The 20,784-nt window shown below is 43.3% G+C and overlaps 1 protein-coding gene across 1 annotated transcript; it reads right to left on the bottom strand.

Annotated features, from left to right (window-relative positions):
* Window positions 1-1,552: 1,552 nt before the first annotated feature.
* On the bottom strand, window positions 1,553-19,723 carry tmem175 (transmembrane protein 175). Its single transcript, XM_084181380.1, has 11 exons — window positions 19,412-19,723; window positions 16,022-16,060; window positions 15,499-15,596; window positions 15,198-15,249; window positions 13,892-13,927; window positions 13,013-13,096; window positions 12,311-12,475; window positions 8,615-8,693; window positions 5,834-5,969; window positions 5,510-5,674; window positions 1,553-5,224 (listed from the first exon to the last, which is right to left on the bottom strand). Exons 1-11 carry the CDS (start codon window positions 19,610-19,612, stop codon window positions 4,714-4,716), a joined length of 1,566 nt encoding a protein of 521 aa, XP_084037506.1. The 5' UTR covers window positions 19,613-19,723; the 3' UTR covers window positions 1,553-4,713.
* Window positions 19,724-20,784: the final 1,061 nt, after the last annotated feature.

Below are 20,784 nucleotides of genomic sequence, written 5' to 3'. Positions count from 1 at the left end.
ACTTGTCAAAAATATACTATTATAACACTTTTAAGATATGAAAATGATATGCAATACAATGGGATGTTATTATTAATCTGTAGCAATAGCATTAATAAACTGTGGTTGAATAGGTAGCTAGGTGGTACTTTTTGAATAGCCTTCATTTCTCAGAACAAGAATAGACTGACGAGTTTCTGGCCATTTTGAGCCTGTAATCGAACCCACAATTGCTGATGCTCCAGATACTCAAGAAGGCCAGTTTTATTGCTTCTTTAAATCAGCACAACATTTTTCAGCTGTGCTGACATAATTGCAAAAGGGTTTTCTAATGATCAATTTGCCTTTTAAAATGATAAACTTGGATTAGCAAACACAACGTGCCATTTGAACACAGGGACTGATGGTTGCTGATAATGGGCCTCTGTACGCCTATGTAGATATTCAATTAAAAATCTGCAGTTTCCAACTACAATAGCCATTTACAACATTAACAATGTCTACACTGTATTTCTGATCAATTTGATGTTATTTTCATGGAGAGTAAAAATGCTTTTCTTTCGAAAACAAGGACATTTCTAAATGACCCCAAACTTTTGAACGGTAGTTTATATAAAGTATATTATATTCAGAAGAGTAGTTTTATCTTTCAGCAATATTTTATCTTTAATATGCCAAAGTTGAATTGAATATATAAAGGCATGATTTGGATGGGATTTCTGTGTTGGGCTGGTATTCAATCAAACACACAGTACAGGAAAATCTGCACTGTGGAAAAACATTACCACCTTGCATGAAAAACAAGTCGTGATTGATAAACAATGTTTACTGGTTAAAAAATAATCAGAAACTCACATTGAATGTAATAATTTAATGAAAAGGGTGCTTTTTTTTTTTTTTTTTGCACTGGAATTTTTTCCCCATCGTGTCTGAATGAATCCAACCCTTCATCTCTTCTGATTAGCAGAGAGAGAAACTTTACCAAACGTTTACCAAAGCACGGTCTGAAACGCTTGCTTCCTTTGATTCTCCTCCGGGTTTTTACGTATTTAATTTATGTCCTCCAGAAGTACATTTTGTTGTGCTTCCTGGCTTCTTTCCCATATAGAAATAATAACTGTCCTCTTCTGTGGACTGAGCGCGAGTGCTGATCGAGGACCGTTTTGCATTTTAGGGGGGGGGGGGATCTGATCCCAGATCAGTCCTCTGGATGAAAGATTAGTACATTATTTATTTTCAAAGAAAAATAAACTGACAGATTGTGCCTTTTTTTTAAAGCAGTTTATTGATTATATTAAAAAAGGACTTGCAATTGGACATTGAACTTGCAGTGTTAGCGATGAGTGACACAGCACTCGTATAGCTTAATCTCTCGAGAACAGATCTACATAAACATAACTGGTACTGTAGAATTTGAATGGAGCAGCAGCGGTTCCGGTGTTCGGGTTTTTCATCACAAGTTATTTAGACAAATCACGATTTTGCAGGTGTTCGGATGGGGAGGGGACATTCGGCGTGTACCTTGCAAAGAGAACGGGAGGAGCTTCTCGTTCTGGTTCAGCTCCTTACTCTAACACGTATGGACCCAGAACTACAAGCAGCTGACAAATTACGCAAGACATTAGTTCTGGGTTAACAGAGATTACATTTGATCCCTTATTTGAGCTCTAAGCAGACAACACTGAAGCATTCTGAATTAAAGTGCTTTTTCAACGTCAAACACAAATCAAACAGTATTGCAGCAATAACATTGTAACTTAATGATATTTTGAATAACAGTGACCTTATAGGAAAATAAACATCATCACATCCAGAAAATTGCAAAGAAAATCGTTTTACATTTCAATCTAATGTAACATTAAACATCTATATTAAATAAATCACTGTCTGCAACCATATCTTGAGTGGGTTGGTAATTTCATTGTATGTCATACTATGGTTTGATGTTACATGGCCCAGAAATGAATCTACTCCGAGTACAACATGTCTGAACGGATGAGAATGGCTATTCACAATTGATGCACACACATTAACCTTACTTTTTACTTAATTTAAAAATGTAATTCAGAATGTAACAAACTAAATGGGGACCTTTCCAATTCTAATCTAAAGTGCACAGCTAAGGCCGGGCATACACTACACGTTTCTGCCGTCCCAGACATTTTTTCATGACCGGGTTGAAATCCTATGAACTTGGGTTAGGATCATCAGTACGTCGGGACTCTTAGTAGTTTGAGCGGGTCTAAGGACGCACGGATGACGGCTGTTCCGTTCTCCAGACCTCTGTCCCGATTTTATTTTCTGACGTCTGAAATGTTGGTTGTGCATCTTGTAGTATGAGCAGTGCTACGACGCGATTGGGCAAGGTCTGCTGCCAATAGCCAATGAGAACTCCGCATGTGAGACCAAAACAATTCTGTCGGAAGAGGAAAGTAACAACAACAACACGCACGGTGAGAACCGAGGTGATGGGAGACTGATTGGTGGAGCTGTGGAGAGAACACAGCTGCGTTTTCAATGAGAGAGTTCGTTTTACATGGCCCGGTGCCCCCGATGAGCGTTTTCAATGAGAGAGTTCGTTTTACATGGCCCGGTGCCCCCGATGAGCGTTTTCAATGAGAGAGAGAGTTTTACATGGCCCGGTGCCCCCGATGAGCAGCGTTTCATCATTTTAGACCATTCCATTGGTCCTTAAGTGAAATCCACTCAAATCGGGCCATGCAAAACGAACTCCACCATGACAGACACCAAAAAATATACTTTCATTTTATCATTATTTCTTATAGTCCATATTCTGCGCCTCCATCTGTTTCTGCACATAATAATGTGCACACGAATAAAGCAGCTCGCTGTTTGCGTGTCGGGCATTTATTTTTATTTTTATGACAACCGAGAAACACTGGACAGGATCAACTAGGGAATCATCGTGTAACATGAGCACCCACATCCTGGGGTTGAGGATGGACGGAATGAAAGACTTGGGACAAGGAAAATCGGGAAATGTGAGCAATTCCAAGTTGTTAAGATTTTAGAAGTCTTGTAGTGTATGCCCAAGCATAGGGATTTTCATTGTGTAAAATAAGAAGTGCAATATTATGAGCTCACCCAACACATTAATGTAAGTATATTGACATAAGTTGACCCAACTCATTAATGTGAGTACATTCCTGTGGACGGTTATTATAGTATTCAGAACTGAGAAAAGTGAAGTTACCCTCTTGGTCAGATTCATGCTGAACACTCATGGATTGATGTTATACATATTTTTTTTTTTTTTAAGATTGTAGAATTGATACTTTGTTACTTGATATTACTGTACATTTGACAATCCTGTAAATTATGTTACTCAGTGATTAAACTCGGTGGTCAATATGTACTGTATGTTAGATGGACAGTACACGGGAGGACTTCCATTTGATCTGCCACAGTAGGTTGGAAGTGGACATGATGATGATTTTGTGCAATATTCAGAATGAATGAAAACCCAATAATAAACTTAGCTTGAAATTAAGTCTGTGCTAACATTTCACTCCTTTGCCTCAGGGGTCGCGTTTTTCATGAAAAAAAAAAAAAAAAAGATAAAACACTTATAAACGCAGATCTAGAAATGCTTATTATTGTAATTTCTGCACGGCTTCAGACTAATTTTGTGCTTCAGTTTCACATCTCCACTCGGACGGGAATTCACCAAGGGGCGTTTTATTCAGCAGACAGCGCTCTGATGTGGAGCTACTTTCCTCTGGTACTTTTCTCAGTGTAGCCTACTTTTCTCCTGTAAAATGCAAGATTAACTTAAAAAGAAAAACATCAGGAAATGTAGCCGCCTACATTCTTTCAAATGATAAACAGAAATATGATATCCCATGCATTGTTTTAGAAAAAAAAAGACCTTGCTTTTTCATTGTAAGCTCATTTACTTGTGTGGCTGCCAGCCAAATAGCGTTGCACTTCTGTTGTCATCTGATGAAAACGAAGCCATTTTGTGAATATGCTGCACTAAAGTATTTTCTGTGAAGGAAAACTATAGTAGCACGCCCTTGATCACTCTATTGAAGAAAACATTTTTCGGGGGGGGGGGGGGGACTTTCAATATAAAAAACGCAGGTGAAATGGTTTAGAAACGCAGGTTTGTGTAAAGTCTGCGTTTTGAAAATGCAGATTTCTGAACTCTAACGCGACCCCTGTGCCTGTTGGAGTATAATGTTGGCACAAACAGACTAGATGCAAGGGTCAAAAATAAATAATCGTTCAAGAAGTCAGATACAAATTATAAAATGGAGAACTGTCAATTACATTGGTTGTACTCGCCACCTCTCTGGCTCAGTGCCATTTCCCTACCTACCACCTTACCTTGAGACCACGGGTGGGATCAATTCCATTCCAAATCATCCATTCCATTTCACTTGACTTACCCAACCAATTTGAAAAGAAAACGACTCATCGATTCAAACCGAAAGTACAAGTTCAAATGGAATGGAACTCAAACTCTCCCTTAAGAGGTCAAGACAAGCTGTGGCTACAGTATATCTGTCCTACAGGCCACGTCCCCAAGTCCAGAGCCTGTATTCACAAAGCGGATCTAGGATCAGGTACCCCCCTTGTCCATATCATCTTATTCATTATATACTATTATTATATAAACTGCTATACTGAGCCTAGATCAGCACTCCTACTCTGCAACATTTGTGAATACAGACCCAGAGCTAATCTGATCATCTAGCTAAAGGACCACCACTAAGTGATCATGGCGTTGAAGGGCATCCTAGCCTCCTCTTCCTCCTCCTCCTCTAGAGCGCTCCTCGTCTCCGGCCTATCAGGACAGAATACGAGCCGTAGCAGCGCCAGCCCGCCTCTGACCAGCAGCCTCAGCAACAGGAAAGCAAACGGCACCGTAATCTCCATCATGTGGAAAATAGACGCGCTGAACTTACTGAGAAAGCAGGTGAGGAAGAAGGTCCCCAGCGCCACGCACGGGTACAGAGCCAGCTTAGCCAACATGAAGGTGTGCTCACGGCCGCCGTAGCGCACGTATGGGTGCAGTGTCTCGCGCTCGCTGAACAGCGCTGCCACCCAGATGGCGAGCTGGAAGACGCCGGCAAAGAAGATGATGACGCAGCTGATCTGGATGGCCTCCAGCTCGTTGCGGGAGTTACGGGGGAACTCGTGGGTCAGCTGGTAGGCCAAGGGCAGGCCCCCTACGAAGGCCAGAGAGAAGGTGTTGAGGAGGCCCATGAAACGAGTGGTCCTGGATGAAATGAGAGAGAGAGAGAGAGAGAGAGAGAGAGAGATCATTTAGCAGACACTCTTATCCAGAGCGACTCACAGTCCGTGCATTCAACTAAGGTACCGGTAGGTAACACAAGCACAGTCATTGTGAGTAAAACTTTTCCAAATACACAATAGTACAATTCTATGTACACTAAACTCAAGTTAATTTTCTTTGTCTTTAACCTGACAACTGCTGATGTAAAAAGAGCTTTATACATTTAACTGATGGATTGATTAATGAATTGAATTTGTTCTACATTACCTGGTGACGTGAAGGAAGAGGGAGTGATGGACGAACCAGAGGAGAGCCACAGTAGCGAAGGAGCCGAAGTAGGCCAGGTACTCTGGACCGTATTCCTGCAGGGCAGCCACCAGACTCCCACCGTACTGGTTCTGGACCACCACTGGGTCAGGTACATTGTCCTCACTGGAGAGACAGAGATCATCATCTTTACCATCGTCTTTTTGAAGGGCGCCCTGCTTAAATAAACATTAAAAAATTAGCGTCATTTAAAATTACAACAATATTCTTCTTCATTGTCGTCTGCCCGCCCGCCCGCCCGCCCAAATAGAGAATAACACTAACCATATGTCTAAGATGAGTAGAGTAGCCACGATGGCAAACACTCCATCGCTGAAGGCCTCCACCCTCTCCTTGCTGAGTGGTTCATTGGGATGGTACGTGTAAAACAGGAAGGAATCTGGCGTCTCCTCCACCTGACCTGAGGGGTAACAGCACATCAACATACATAACATACACCACATGACCAAAAGTATGTGGACGCCTGCTTGTCAAACATCTCATTCCAAAATCATGGGCATTAATATGGAGTTGGTCCCCCCCCCTTTGCTGCTATAACAGCCTCCACTCTTCTGGGAAGGCTTTCCACTAGATGTTGGAAACATTGCTGCGGGGGACTTGCTTCCATTCAGCCACAAAGAGCATTAGTGAGGTCGGGCACTGATGTTGGACGATTAGGCCTGGCTCGCAGTCGGCGATCCAATTCATCCCAAAAGTGTTAGATGGGGTTGAGGTCAGGGCTCTGTGCAGGCCAGTCAAGTTCCTCTAGACTGATCTTGACAAACCATTTCTGTATGGGTCTCGCTTTGTGCACGGGGGCATTGTCATGCTGAAACAGGAAAGGGCCTTCCCCAAACTGTTGCCACAAAGTTGGAAGCACAGAATCATCTAGAATGTCATTGTATGCTGTAGCATTAAGATTTCCCTTCACTGGAACTAAGGGGCCTAGCCCGAACCATGAAAAACAGCCCCAGACCATTATTCCTCCTCCACCAAACTTTACAGTTGGCACTATGCATTTGGGCAGGTAGCGTTCTCCTGGCATCCGCCAAACCCAGATTCGTCCGTCGGACTGCCAGATGGCGAAGCGTGATTCATCACTCCAGAGAACACGTTTCCACTGCTCCAGAGTCCAATGGCGGCGAGCTTTACACCACTCCAGCCGATGCTTGGCATTGTGCATGGTGATCTTAGGCTTGTGTGCGGCTGCTCGGCCATGGAAACCCATTTCAGTTGACTGACTTGTTGGAAAGGTGGCATCCTATGACGGTGCCACGTTGAAAGTCACGGAGCTCTTCAGTAAGGCCATTTTACTGCCTGTTGGCCTATGGAGATTGCATGGCTGTGTGCTCAATTTTATACACCTGTCAGCAACGGGTGTGGCTGAAATAGCAGAATCCACTACTTTGAAGGGGTGTCCACATACTTTTGTATATATCATCAACATAACATACTATTCGTAACATCAACATAACATACTTGCAAAAGTATTCATCCCCCTTGGCGTTTTTCCCATTTTGCTGCATTACAACCTGTAATTTAAATAGATTTTTATTTGGATTTCATGTAATGGACACACACAAAATAGTCCAAATTGGTGAAGTGAAATGAAAAAAATTACTTGTTTCAAAGAATTCTAAAAAAATAAATAACGGAAAAGTGGTGCGTGCATATGTATTCACCCCCTTTGCTATGAAGCCCCTAAATAAGATCTGGTGCAACCAATTACCTTCAGAAGTCACATAATTAGTTAAATAAAGTCCACCTGTGTGCAATCTAAGTGTCACATGATCTCAGTATATATACACCTGTTCTGAAAAGCCCCAGAGTCTGCAACACCACTAAACAAGGGGCACCACCAAGCAAGCGGCACCATGAAGACCAAGGAGCTCTCCAAACAAGTCAGGGACAAAGTTGTGGAGAACTACAGATCAGGGTTGGGTTATAAAAAAATATCCGAAACTTTGAACATCCCACGGAGCACCATTAAATCCATTATTTAAAAAAATTGAAAGAATATGGCACCACAACAAACCTGCCAAGAGAGGGCCGCCCACCAAAACTCACGGACCAGGCAAGGAGGGCATTAATCAGAGAGGCAACAAAGAGACCAGATAACTCTGAAGGAGCTGCAAACCCAACACCTCTCATCACCCCGAGAACACCATCCCCACAGTGGTCATGGACTGGGAAACTGGTCAGAATTGAAGGAATGATGGATGGCGCTAAATACAGGGAAATTCTTGAGGGAAACCTGTTTCAGTCTTCCAGAGATTTGAGACTGGGACGGAGGTTCACCTTCCAGCAGGACAATGACCCTAAGCATACTGCTAAAGCAACACTCGAGTGGTTTAAGGGGAAACATTTAAATGTCTTGGAATGGCCTAGTCAAAGCCCAGACCTCAATCCAATTGCTGTACACCAGCGGAACATATCCAACTTGAAGGAGCTGGAGCAGTTTTGCCTTGAAGAATGGGCAAAAATCCCAGTGGCTAGATGTGCTAAGCTTATAGAGACATACCCCAAGAGACTTGCAGCTGTAATTGCTGCAAAAGGTGGCTCTACAAAGTATTGACTTTGGGGGGGGGTGAATAGTTATGCATGCTCAAGTTCTGTTTTTTTGTCTTATTTCTTGTTTGTTTCACCCCAAAAAAATATTTTGCATCTTCAAAGTGGTAGGCATGTTGTGTAAATCAAATGATACAAACCCCCAAAAAATATATTTTAATTCCAGATTGTAAGGCAAAAAAAAAATCGGAAAAATGCCAAGGGGGTTGAATACTTTCGCAAGCCACTGTAACATCAACATAACATACTGTGTGTAACGTCAACATAACATGTGTAACACACGGGTTTAAAAACAGCAGAGTCTTCAACTTACAAATCAAATATTTTATGATATTACGGTAGTTAAATCTCTCTTCTTCAACCATTGTACTGTTGTGTTATTTGTTTATACCCAACATTTGACAATCAGAAAATAATAAATAAATAAATAAATATATCTCAACCTTATTTCAACCTAAACGTAGCAATTAGCATCCATGTATCTAACAACATACTCACCAATAGCTTTGCTGCGGCACCATTTTAGAGACTGGGAGATGTAAGGCAGGAAGATTATGATGGCTAGGATCACATAGGACTGAAAGACAACGGGAGAACGTTAGTATCACACGGGACTGAAAGACAACGGGAGAACGTTAGTATGACACGGGACTGAAAGACAACGGGAGAACGTTAGTATGACACGGGACTGAAAGACAACGGGAGAACGTTAGTATGACACGGGACTGAAAGACAACGGGAGAACGTTAGTATGACACGGGACTGAAAGACAACGGGAGAACGTTAGTATCACACGGGACTGAAAGACAACGGGAGAACGTTAGTATGACACGGGACTGAAAGACAACGGGAGAACGTTAGTATGACACGGGACTGAAAGACAACGGGAGAACGTTAGTATGACACGGGACTGAAAGACAACGGGAGAACGTTAGTATGACACGGGACTGAAAGACAACGGGAGAACGTTAGTATGACACGGGACTGAAAGACAACGGGAGAACGTTAGTATGACACGGGACTGAAAGACAACGGGAGAACGTTAGTATGACACGGGACTGAAAGACAACGGGAGAACGTTAGTATCACACGGGACTGAAAGACAACGGGAGAACGTTAGTATGACACGGGACTGAAAGACAACGGGAGAACGTTAGTATGACACGGGACTGAAAGACAACGGGAGAACGTTAGTATGACACGGGACTGAAAGACAACGGGAGAACGTTAGTATGACACGGGACTGAAAGACAACGGGAGAACGTTAGTATGACACGGGACTGAAAGACAACGGGAGAACGTTAGTATGACACGGGACTGAAAGACAACGGGAGAACGTTAGTATGACACGGGACTGAAAGACAACGGGAGAACGTTAGTATGACACGGGACTGAAAGACAACGGGAGAACATCTTGTTACAAGAGGTTTCTGCTAAGACCGATGATTGAACGATTACTATATTAATTATGTGCATAAGCAGTTTACAAGCAGACTGTAAAAAAACAGTGATCTCACTGGGCAAAAACTTGTTGAATCAATGTTGTTCCCACGTCATTTCAACCAAAGAAATCTATGCGATGACGTTGAATCAACGTGTAAAACTGATTGGATTTGCAAAAAAAGTCAATGTAAAGGCATTGTTTTTTTTTTTTTTTTTTACTTTTAAACCTAAATCCAATGACATGGTGAAATGTTTTGTTGATTTCACATTGAATTCACGTTAGTTGACAACTCAACCAAATGTAAATCAAAACTAGATGTTGAACTGACGACTGTGATAAGAGAGATAACAGACATGTAAAGATGGTACAGGTTTTTGTGACAAACTATCGCTAGGAGACTATGGAGTTCTGGGTAGTTGTAACAATTCTGCCGTGCACTAGGGACGCACCGATATGACATTTTTGGCCGATACCGATATTTTCTTTGCCAAAAAAAACCCGATACCGTTAACCGATATTTAAAATTTTTGCAGCCTTTTTAAGCATTCTAGTACAGTTAAATTGTTGAAACAAAGTGTCATAGGTTCATTTGTTCAGTTAGGAACAGGTTGTTTAATAACTTGTAGATGAGAAAAATGACAAATCCATGAACGTATTTTATCGCACAACAGATATTCATGACACAAATATTTTAGCTCCCCCCCCACCGCGTTACAGAGATGGTTAAGTTTTTGGCGGCTCTTCTTACTATCCAATCTTGACTGTATGGAGAAACTTAAAAATGCTTTGAAATAAATATTGGTTTAAACTAAAATGCAGTTAATCACTTTAGCTTTAACTGCTTGAAATAATTACTGACTCTAGGCTATGTCATAAACTGCTATAAATGGCACAACTTAAAACTTTTCAAAATGTGCTCAACTGACTTGACTAGTAAAATGCGAGCAAATTTACAACATCTCATCTTCCATTTAGGAAATTAAAATGTAATACAACATATTGCATTATTCTTGCATTCCAAAAGGACCATTAGGCATAGATCAACGTTGGCAAATGTTGGCCGATGTAGTAACAGAAAATGAACATACAAGGCGTCTCTCTCACAGAGATACACACACACACACTGACCAAAAGGTTATTTTGTTGGCATTTACGTGTGTCCCCATTCCCAGTAAAACATCATCAAAACCTATTTCTTTCACGTACTTGCTGCTGTGCTGTTTCGTTGCTGCTGTGCTGTTTCGTTGCTGCTGTGCTGTTTTGTCGTTCAGTCGTTCCGTTCTCAACCAGAATTTCATCATACATGTCGAGCAGTGAAGTTTCAGTTCTGTCTGTCCGTGGCCTCTTCTGTCGTGGTTCCTCTTCCTCGGTGACACGGTCACTGTATCCGTTTCCATCTTGTCCAGCTGTGTCTGGAACATTTCACCTAAACACGGTTTCTTGTCTGCATTGAATGAGAGTCCACTGGTTTGTACTGATTGTTGCAGGTAATTCATTAGTCGGCTGCGTACACGCCAAGCACTCGTTTTGGTTTCAGCAGGCCCTCTATCATGTAAAAAGTACTGTTCCTGTATTGCTTGCAGGCGGCTGTATGCTAGCTGCGAGTGTTTAAAATGACCCGCTATCTTCCTACCTGTTGCCACTGGCGTGTGTGCCATGCATGGCAAACTGGCAACTCCGCATTCTTCCAAAGCCTTTGTCATGATAACGTAGCACAGCGTGTACTTTGTTCTTGGGGATTTTCCAAGTTTCAAACATGTTCTCAAATGCCATTGAAGTGGCAGTAGCGGTATGAGAACCAGCACATTCTTGAGCATGCAATACGGCTTTCCTCAGTACGAAATCCTCGTCGACCCACTGTGCTGTCAGACTCAGCATGCTCATGGGGCTGACATCGCTGGTCCAAATGTCAGTCGTGAAGCTAATAGCGGTGACGCCCACAGCAAGTAGCTCATGGGATGTACGTTTCAACAATACTGTGCAACTCCGGTAGGGCAACATCTGAAAAATAGCGCCTACTTCGTAGTGTGTACCGGTCCTCGACTAGTCGGCGAAAGCCAACTTAAATCCACGACAGAGAAAGGTAGAATGTCAAGGGCAATGAATTCCATTATCTTGCCGTTAATGGATTTGGCCTTTGAGTCTCGCCCAAATGTTCTTACTCTTCCAAAGGACTGCTCGACTTGAACTTGTTTAGTTGTTGGAAGTGTGAGCTTAAGTTTTCTTTCTGCTTTCGTTGTAAGTAGTCGCTGAACGTCTCGGGGTGACGCACTTTCAAATGAGTAATTAGGTTTCTGGTATTGAAAGATTTCACTTTCTCCCCTTCTCGGGAAATAATAGCAGCGCAAACGTTGCATATGGCCTTCCTGTTACCTTCCTTTTGAAACTTCAGAATAGATCCACACAGCAGACATTGTGGGCTTGGTTAGGAATGCTGTGTTGCACGTGCAGCGTTGTATTTTTTTCGTGGCGTCAATACGTCATCTACCTACGTTATACAGGTATGCACGTCAGCTTTGACATCGGTTTTGAACATCCGCGTTAAACTACACATAGAGCCGATGCCGGCGTTTTTAGCTAACATCGGCCGATTCCGATATGCTTACCGATATATCGTGCACCCCTACCGTGCACACCTCACTTTTTAGTCCCAAAGAAGAGAGGAGGAGGAGAGAAGACAAGAGAAGGAAAAGGGAGGAGAAGCAGAGAAAAGAGGAAGAGGAGAGAAGGAAAGAAAAGGACTGACATACCAGCTGGAAGAAGATGAATGAGAAGATGCTAGCAAAGAAGCACATGATGGGGACCCTCATGATGACCTTGAGGATGTGGTGTTTATAGAACACATGGTTCTCCGACACCTGGATCTGGTCGTTGAGCAGGAATGGACGGCTGAAGCCATACACCACTATAACAGCCTGGAGAGGAAGGGAGGGGGAGGGAGGGAAGTAGGGGGAGGGAGGGAGGGAGAGGGAGGGAAGTAGGGGGAGGGAGGGAGGGAGGGGGAGGAAGGGAGGTGAGGGAGGGAAGTAGGGGGAGGGAGGGAGGGAGGGGGAGGAAGGGAGGTGAGGGAGGTGGGGGGGGGAGGGAGGGAGGGAGGTGGGGGGGGGGGGAGGTGGGGGGGAGGGAAGTATGGGGAGGGAGGGAGGGAGGGAGGGAGGGAGGGAGGGAGGTGGGGGAGGGAGGGAGGGATGTGGGGGGGGGAGGGAGGTGGGGGTGGGAGGGAGGGAGGTGGGGGTGGGAGGGAGGGAGGAGGGGGAGGGGGAAGGGGGGTGGGAGGGAGGGAGGAGGGGGAGGGGGAAGGGGAGGGGGGGGGGAGTAGGGGGAGGGAGGGAGCAAAGGGATTCAAATTTGCAAGTATAGTTTTACTGTGTAATTACACCAAGAAAAACAACATGCAATGGTGCGGAGGGTTGCGAGTTCAGAATTTCCACTCACACACACAGTATCCTCACCTGAATGAGGCCTAGCACCATGACACAGGCACAGAACAGGAGGATTCCCAAGATGTTCTCAGGAAACGTTGCCATGAGGGAGAACTGCAGAGGAAAACAAATGTGTCAGGGACTGTGTTCTTATTGGACAAGTTCAGACAGCAGCTCCCAATTTCATCTCTGATCAAACATTTCCTACTAGTCATCCAACCAGTCAGGCAGCCAGACAGTCAACCAGTTAGCCACCCAGTCAGTCAGCCACCCAGTCAGTCGGCCAGCCAGTCAGTCGGCCAGCCAGTCAGTCAACCAGCTAGCCAGCCAGTCAGCCGGCCAGCCAGTCAGCGAACCAGTCAAGCAGCCAGCCAGTCAACCAGTCAACCAGCTAGCCAGCCAGTCAGGCAGCTAACCAGTCAGGTAGCCAGCCAGTCAGTCAACCAGCTAGCCAGCCAGTCAGGTAGCCAGCCAGTCAACCAACCAGTCAGGCAGCCAGCCAGTCAACCAACCAGCTAGTCAACCAGCCAGTCAGTCGGCCAGCCAGTCAACCAGCCAGTCAGCTAGTAAGTAGGGTCGGGGCGATACCAGTATTGCGATACTTGTTAGTATAATATCAAGGAAACAAAAGACAACGCGGATGTAACTTCTTTAGCCCCAAGTTGGAAACAAACATGTTGTCATCCAGAGTCACATGTATTTATTTTCCAAGCTGTAGCACACAATATATTACATCCAGCAGGTTTTTAAAGGACCAAAGAGTTCGTTCTGCTTCGTGTTTTCATTTTTGCCATGGAAAAAATATTGCGATACTGGTATAGTCCCGGCCCTTATCAGTAAGTCAGTCAGTCAGTCAGCGTAAAGTTCACATCCCCGCTGACTGACTGATCGAACATGATTCAGACTCACTGTGTATGGCAGAAAGGTGATCAGCATCATACATGCCTGGAATAGAAAAGGAAAGCTCAGAACGCTGACACAGAAAACACATGGGTTCACTACATGGTGAATCATGCCACCGTTACAATGACAGAAGTGAAACTGTTTAGTGAGTTAACTGGCCTGGTGCTCTCATGCTATATCCTGACCAAGGGTTGTGTGCTGTGCTGTGATGCAGGGTTGTGTGGTGTGGTGTGATGCAGGGTTGTGTGGTGTGCTGTGATGCAGGGTTGTGTGGTGTGGTGTGATGCAGGGTTGTGTGGTGTGCTGTGATGCAGGGTTGTGTGGTGTGGTGTGATACAGGGTTGTGTGGTGTGGTGTGATGCAGGGTTGTGTGGTGTGGTGTGATGCAGGGTTGTGTGGTGTGCTGTGATGCAGGGTTGTGTGGTGTGCTGTGATGCAGGGTTGTGTGGTGTGCTGTGATGCAGGGTTGTGTGGTGTGCTGTGATGTGATGCAGGGTTGTGTGGTGTGCTGTGATGCAGGGTTGTGTGGTGTGCTGTGATGCAGGGTTGTGTGGTGTGCTGTGATGCAGGGTTGTGTGGTGTGCTGTGATGCAGGGTTGTGTGGTGTGCTGTGATGCAGGGTTGTGTGCTGTGATGCAGGGTTGTGTGGTGTGGTGTGATACAGGGTTGTGTGGTGTGTTGTGATGCAGGGTTGTGTGGTGTGGTGTGATGCAGGGTTGTGTGGTGTGTTGTGATGCAGGGTTGTGTGGTGTGCTGTGATGCAGGGTTGTGTGGTGTGGTGTGGTGCAGGGTTGTGTGGTGTGCTGTGATACAGGGTTGTGTGGTGTGCTGTGATACAGGGTTGTGTGGTGTGTTGTGATACAGGGTTGTGTGGTGTGCTGTGATGCAGGGTTATGTGGTGTGGTGTGGTGCAGGGTTGTGTGGTGTGGTGTGGTGCAGGGTTGTGTGGTGTGCTGTGATACAGGGTCGTGTGGTGTGCTGTGATACAGGGTTGTGTGGTGTGTTGTGATGCAGGGTTATGTGGTGTGTTGTGATACAGGGTTGTGTGGTGTGTTGTGATGCAGGGTTATGTGGTGTGTTGTGATGCAGGGTTGTGTGGTGTGCTGTGATGCAGGGTTATGTGGTGTGCTGTGATGCAGGGTTATGTGGTGTGCTGTGATGCAGGGTTATGTGGTGTGGTGTGCTGTGATGCAGGGTTGTGTGGTGTGCTGTGATGCAGGGTTGTGTGTTGTGCTGTGATGCAGGGTTATGTGGTGTGTTGTGATGCAGGGTTGTGTGGTGCGCTGTGATTTTGAGAACCAGTAGTTCTTACCAGGTTGAGAAGTGCAAGGCAGTCATCAATACGTTCAATGACTTGAAATAACCTGTAAAAACACACCGAAGAGAGAGAGGAAAACGTGACCATCATCTCCAAAATGGCCACCAAACATTATATTATTACAGGAATGTGGCAGTTCTAAATTGGTTTTATGGGGTGAAACTAATACGGTGGTAACCTTGCTTACACCTATCCAATCACTGTAGGCTTAGGTTTGTGCTTACCTCAAGAAAACAAGAAACGAAGGAGTATTTGAACAGGGGCATATGATAATCCCGACCTGATATGACCTCACCTGATATGAGCAGCCCATGCTACGGTCACTATGAGGAAGGTCATCAAGTACACAGCTATCTTGGTGGTGAGCAGAACCTGCAGGCTCTCCTTCAACTCCTAACAGACAGACAGATACTTTTTATTTAAGCATTTCATCAGATGTTCCTGTATCAAATGTTCAAAATATATTATTGCGCATATTCTATGCTATATATATATATATATATATATTATAGAACTAGCATTTTTAAGTTTCTCTATACAGTCAATATTGGCTAGAAAGAAGAGCTATTTTTATCACACAACTGAACCATCTTTGTAACGCGGGGGGCAGCTAAAATATTTGTGTCATGAATATCTGTTGTGCGATAAAAATACGTTCATGGATTTGTCATTTTTCTCATCTACAAGTTATTAAACAACCTGTTCCTAACTGAACAAATGAACATATGACACATTGTTTCAACTATTTAACTGTACTAGAATGCTTAAAAAGGCCTCAAAAATGTTAAATATTTAAATATCGGTTAACGTTTACCTACCTCGTTATCTTGGACCTTCGTATGTGCAACAGGTAATATCTGCAAATACACGAATAGATTAATTGTATTTGTCACATGCTTCGTAGACAACAGGTGTTGACTTAACAGTGAAATGCGTACTTACGGGTACTTTTCCAACAACGCAGAGTTAAAGATAAGATAAACATTAATATATTTGCTACAGTCCAAAAATGTATAGTTTCATCACAGTGTATTGCAGATGCAGAAAGATGTTGAGCAAAGCTGTGAAATTCAATAGCAATGGTCAGCAACTTCACACACCTCCAGACCTACTGTACTGTGTTTCCTGTTCCTGTTCCAGCCAGTACTGTGTTTCCTGTTCCTGTTCCAGCCAGTGCTTTCTATGGCTACAGGACGTAGACCAGTGGAGGCTGCTGAGGGGAGGACGGCTCATAATAATGGCCGGAACGGAGCAAATGGAATGGCATCAAACACCTGGAAACCATGTATTAGATACCATTCCACTGACTCCGCTCCAGTCATTACCACGAGCCCGTTCTCCCCAATTAAGGTGCCATCAACATCCTCTGAGGTACAGTATATGAAAACAGAAGGCTAGAATAGCCTCTCTTGTTATTACTGTGCTAGAGTGGAATTCAGAACAGAATATTGACATGAAGGGTAGCTGGATGCAGCTCAAAGAATTGCAATAGAGCCACACAGTGGAGGTGTCATAATACCCATAAAACCTAGCGGTCAAACAGGGAAATGGTTCCAATCGTTTTTTTCCACCATTCATTTTTTTCTCCATAGGGGATTTTAGAAACACTTAAAATAAGGGCTGTGTTTCGTGTAGGCTTACCCTGGAGTGACGTTTTGATAACCATGTAAATCTCTCGGACAAGGTGACTTTTATCAATATTTTCAGCTCTATTTGTATTGTATTTATTATGGATCCCCATTGCCTGCTGCAAAGGCAGCAGCTACTCTTCCTGGGGGTCCAGCAAAATTAAGGCAGTTATACATTTTAAAAACATTACAATAGATTCATAACAGATTTCACAACATATGAAGTGTGTGCCCTCATTAATAAGTGTGTACCCGATTTATTTTCAGATTTGAACATGCTAATTAGCATAAATGTTTACATCGTGCAAAACTACAAATCCCTGCAAGCTCCTACACATCATCTCCATCTGACACTTTTGTTAACAGTTATTGTGTCAATTTAAAACTTGTACAAGACAGTTCACAGAATTGTCCATTTTAAAGAAATGTTGCCAATTTATTCATTACTACATTTAGCTAACATAGTTAATCCACACATTCTCACCTTTGCGTCGATTCGGCAGTTTCGTCCAGATCATCATGGCATTTGTAGTTATTTATAATAGCCACATTAGCAGCTAATTAGCATTTCATTTTTTGGGGGGGGGTAAATGCAGGCAAATATATTGATAAAAGTAACCTTGTCCTAGAGATATTTACATGGTTATCAAAACGTCACTCCAGGGTAAGCCTTCACGAAACACAGTCCTTATTTTAAGTGTTTCTAAAATCCTCTATGGGAAAAAATGAATGGTGGAAAAAAAGATTGGAACCATTTCCTGTTTGACCGCTCGGATTTATGGGTAATGACTCATACTGTGGTACTCTATTGCGTCTATTACAATTCAGAGAACACAGAAATGTAACTACCTGAAATCCAGACCCGTTTGCACTAACATTACACTCCTTGTACTCCATGTCATATGTCAAACGTTGAGCCTATAGGTGCTTTCAATACAAACTCTTGAAAAAAACACGAGTTCAAATCATGACGTCATGATCTTCAGGTTGGAAAGCCTGAGCTCTAAAAAGAGGCCCGAGTTCCCGACTTGAAATTTCTGAGTTGGATTACCGTTCAAAACGATTTTTCACAATCGGAGTTCCCAATTGTCTTGAACGCACTGAGGTCGAATATTTCCGAGTTCCAAATTCCCAGTTGTTTTCAACGCAGCATTAGTTTGGCAGGGTTTGGCTAGACAAGGAGTGGAACCTTAGCACCATAGAATTCGAAATTAGAATACTAGAATGGTCATGACCCTTCTTATGGATGGTATAAAAGGTCAGCCATTTTGGTCAGGGAGTTGGTCAACCATGATTTGCCAGTGCTGTGATAAGATATTGTGTAAAACAATGAATTTGAGGTATTTATCTGCACTGTATGTTTGTTAGCAAAGGTAGCCAGACAGTTTTTCCAAATGTCGACAAAACAAAATAGGGCGGCAGGTAGCTTAGTGGTTAAGAGCGTTGTGCCAGTAACCTAAAGGTCGCTGGTTCTAATCCCTGAGCCGACTAGGTGAAAAATCAGTAGGTGTGCCCGTGAGCAAGGCACTTTACCCTAATTGCTCCTGTAAATCGCTCTGGATAAGAGCGTCTGCTAAATTACAAAAAACGTACACAAAAATGCTCGACAATATTGGATCTTTCCCACTGGGCAAAAACTGGTTCAATCTTTGTTTAAGTGATTTCTACAAACAAAATCAAAACGTGGAAAACTGATTGACATTGGTTATAATATCAATATAAATCCAAAGTAATCTTGGGAGTCAGCAGATCTGTTGCGTGGTCCTCCCACTACGATTCGGGAAAGCATAAAGATGAAATAAATGATGAACTTCACAGGGTGGTGAAAGTGCACGGTGATTACCTTGATGCTCCATTCCAATAAATATTCTGGTGACATGATGATCAATGCTTGGCTGCTGTTTGACAAATAAACATAATCTCATCAAGGCTATACCCGCAGTGTATCTGCGACCTGTTGGCTATGAGCACGTACCAGAGTGGGCACATTCACTATTTAAAGCAACATTTTGTGACAAAACCATCAGTAGAGTTGAAAATGCTATGGAAACTCATTTCATTTGTACGTTTTTATTCGGTACATGGGAATTTAAACGCAAAAAGTTATTATGTGCACTACGTCATCACGCACAGGCTTTTATTCACAACAGGTCAATTGGATGGAAACATCTCTGGTGGGGAAAATGCTCATTGTTTTTATGCGGATTTTAGAAAATTCGCATGAAAATCTGTCGCCAATTGGAAGGAAACATGGCTAATGGCTGCCATTTTCACCCCATTCTGGAACCTTGAGGGTTTATGAGTTCTCTGTAGCTCAGCTGGTAGAGCACGGCGCTTGTAACGCCAAGGTAGTGGGTTCGATCCCCGGGACCACCCATAAAAAAAATGTATGCACGCATGACTAAGTCGCTTTGGATAAAAGCGTCTGCTAAATGGCATATTATATTATGACATAGCCCCTCTAGTAATTTCATTTGATCTCGACGGTTAGTACAGACTGCTACCAGGCTAGACATTTACATGATGTCCACAGAGTTTCTTAACCTGTCCATGCTTCTCCCTACGTACCTACCTACCTACCATAACAGTGGCTATGATTGAGATGAGCGCATCACTGTACGCCAGTAGCCTGTGGGAAGACTGCGTACTACTGTGTCCATCCCTCTCCGACGGTGTAACACTCTCCATGAACGAAGAGCCATGGCTTCTTAATATCCTCTTCTTCTCCATCTCCTCGTCAACGTGGTGCTCTATGATCTCGGTGTCGGCGTTTTCCCCCATTTTACCCGGTAACGGCACGATTCAAGTGACAAACGGGGTGGACGCGGCGGCGGAGCTGCAATCACCCGAGCACGGGATCTTTGTTTTCAAATAAGAATGACAGCTGAGCGGAGTTGGGTAGAGTCCGGAAGAGCCAGTTTAACAGAATCACAGCCTTGGGAAGTACTGCGCAGTTGCATGATTTCTTCTTCGTCGATGAGATTTAACGACAGTTGGCATCCAATAAATGTTGCATTACCGCCACCTACTAGAGTGGAGTACAACTCCCTTATACTTTGCTTTAAAAAAATAAAATAATAATACAACAAATACACTACCAACTAATACTACACTCAAAAAAAAAATAATAATAATAATAATATTAACAATAATAATAATAATAACTACAATACTTCAATCTATTTATTCCTACTTCAGGCCAACAGCCTGAAAGGATGGGACACAACCACTTAACACACCCTGTAACTCTTCTGTCTCGCACACCCAAATACCTCTCTGCAGCTGCCAACACAACCTCTATTTTCTGCGACTTACGTTCCATTTTTTTTTTATTTTTTTTTTATTTCACCTTTATTTAACCAGGTAAGCCAGTTGAGAACAGGTTCTCATTTACAACTGCGACCTGGCCAAGACAAAGCAAAGTAGTGCAACAAAAACAACACAGAGTTACATATGGGGTAAAAAAAACATAAAGTCAGAAATACAACAGAAAATATATATACAGTGTGTGCAAATGTAGCAAGTTATGGAGGTAAGGCAATAAATAGGCTATAGTGCAGAATAATTACAATAGTATTAACACTGGAATGCTAGATGTGCAAGAGATTATGTGCAAATAGAGATACTGGGGTGCAAAAGAGCAAATTAAATAACAATATAGGGATGAGGTTGTTGGGTGGGCTAATTTCAGATGGGCTGTGTACAGGTGCAGTGATCGGTAAGGTGCTCTGACAACTGATGCTTAAAGTTATTGAGGGAGATAAGAGTTTAGTTTTACTAGTGTTTAAGAGCAGTTGAAGGCTACTGAAGGATTGTTGTATGGCATTGAAGCTCGTTTGGAGGTTTGTTAACACAGTGTCCAATGAAGGGCCAGATGTATACAAAATGGTGTCGTCTGCGTAGAGGTGGATCTGAGAGTCACCAGCAGCAAGAGCGACATCATTGATATACAC

Source organism: Coregonus lavaretus (genome assembly GCF_964263955.1).
Source record: "Coregonus lavaretus genome assembly, chromosome: 17".
Classification (NCBI taxonomy): domain Eukaryota; kingdom Metazoa; phylum Chordata; class Actinopteri; order Salmoniformes; family Salmonidae; genus Coregonus; species Coregonus lavaretus.
Note: the sequence above shows the minus strand (reverse complement) of the source record. Positions and strands in the feature narration are given on the sequence as shown.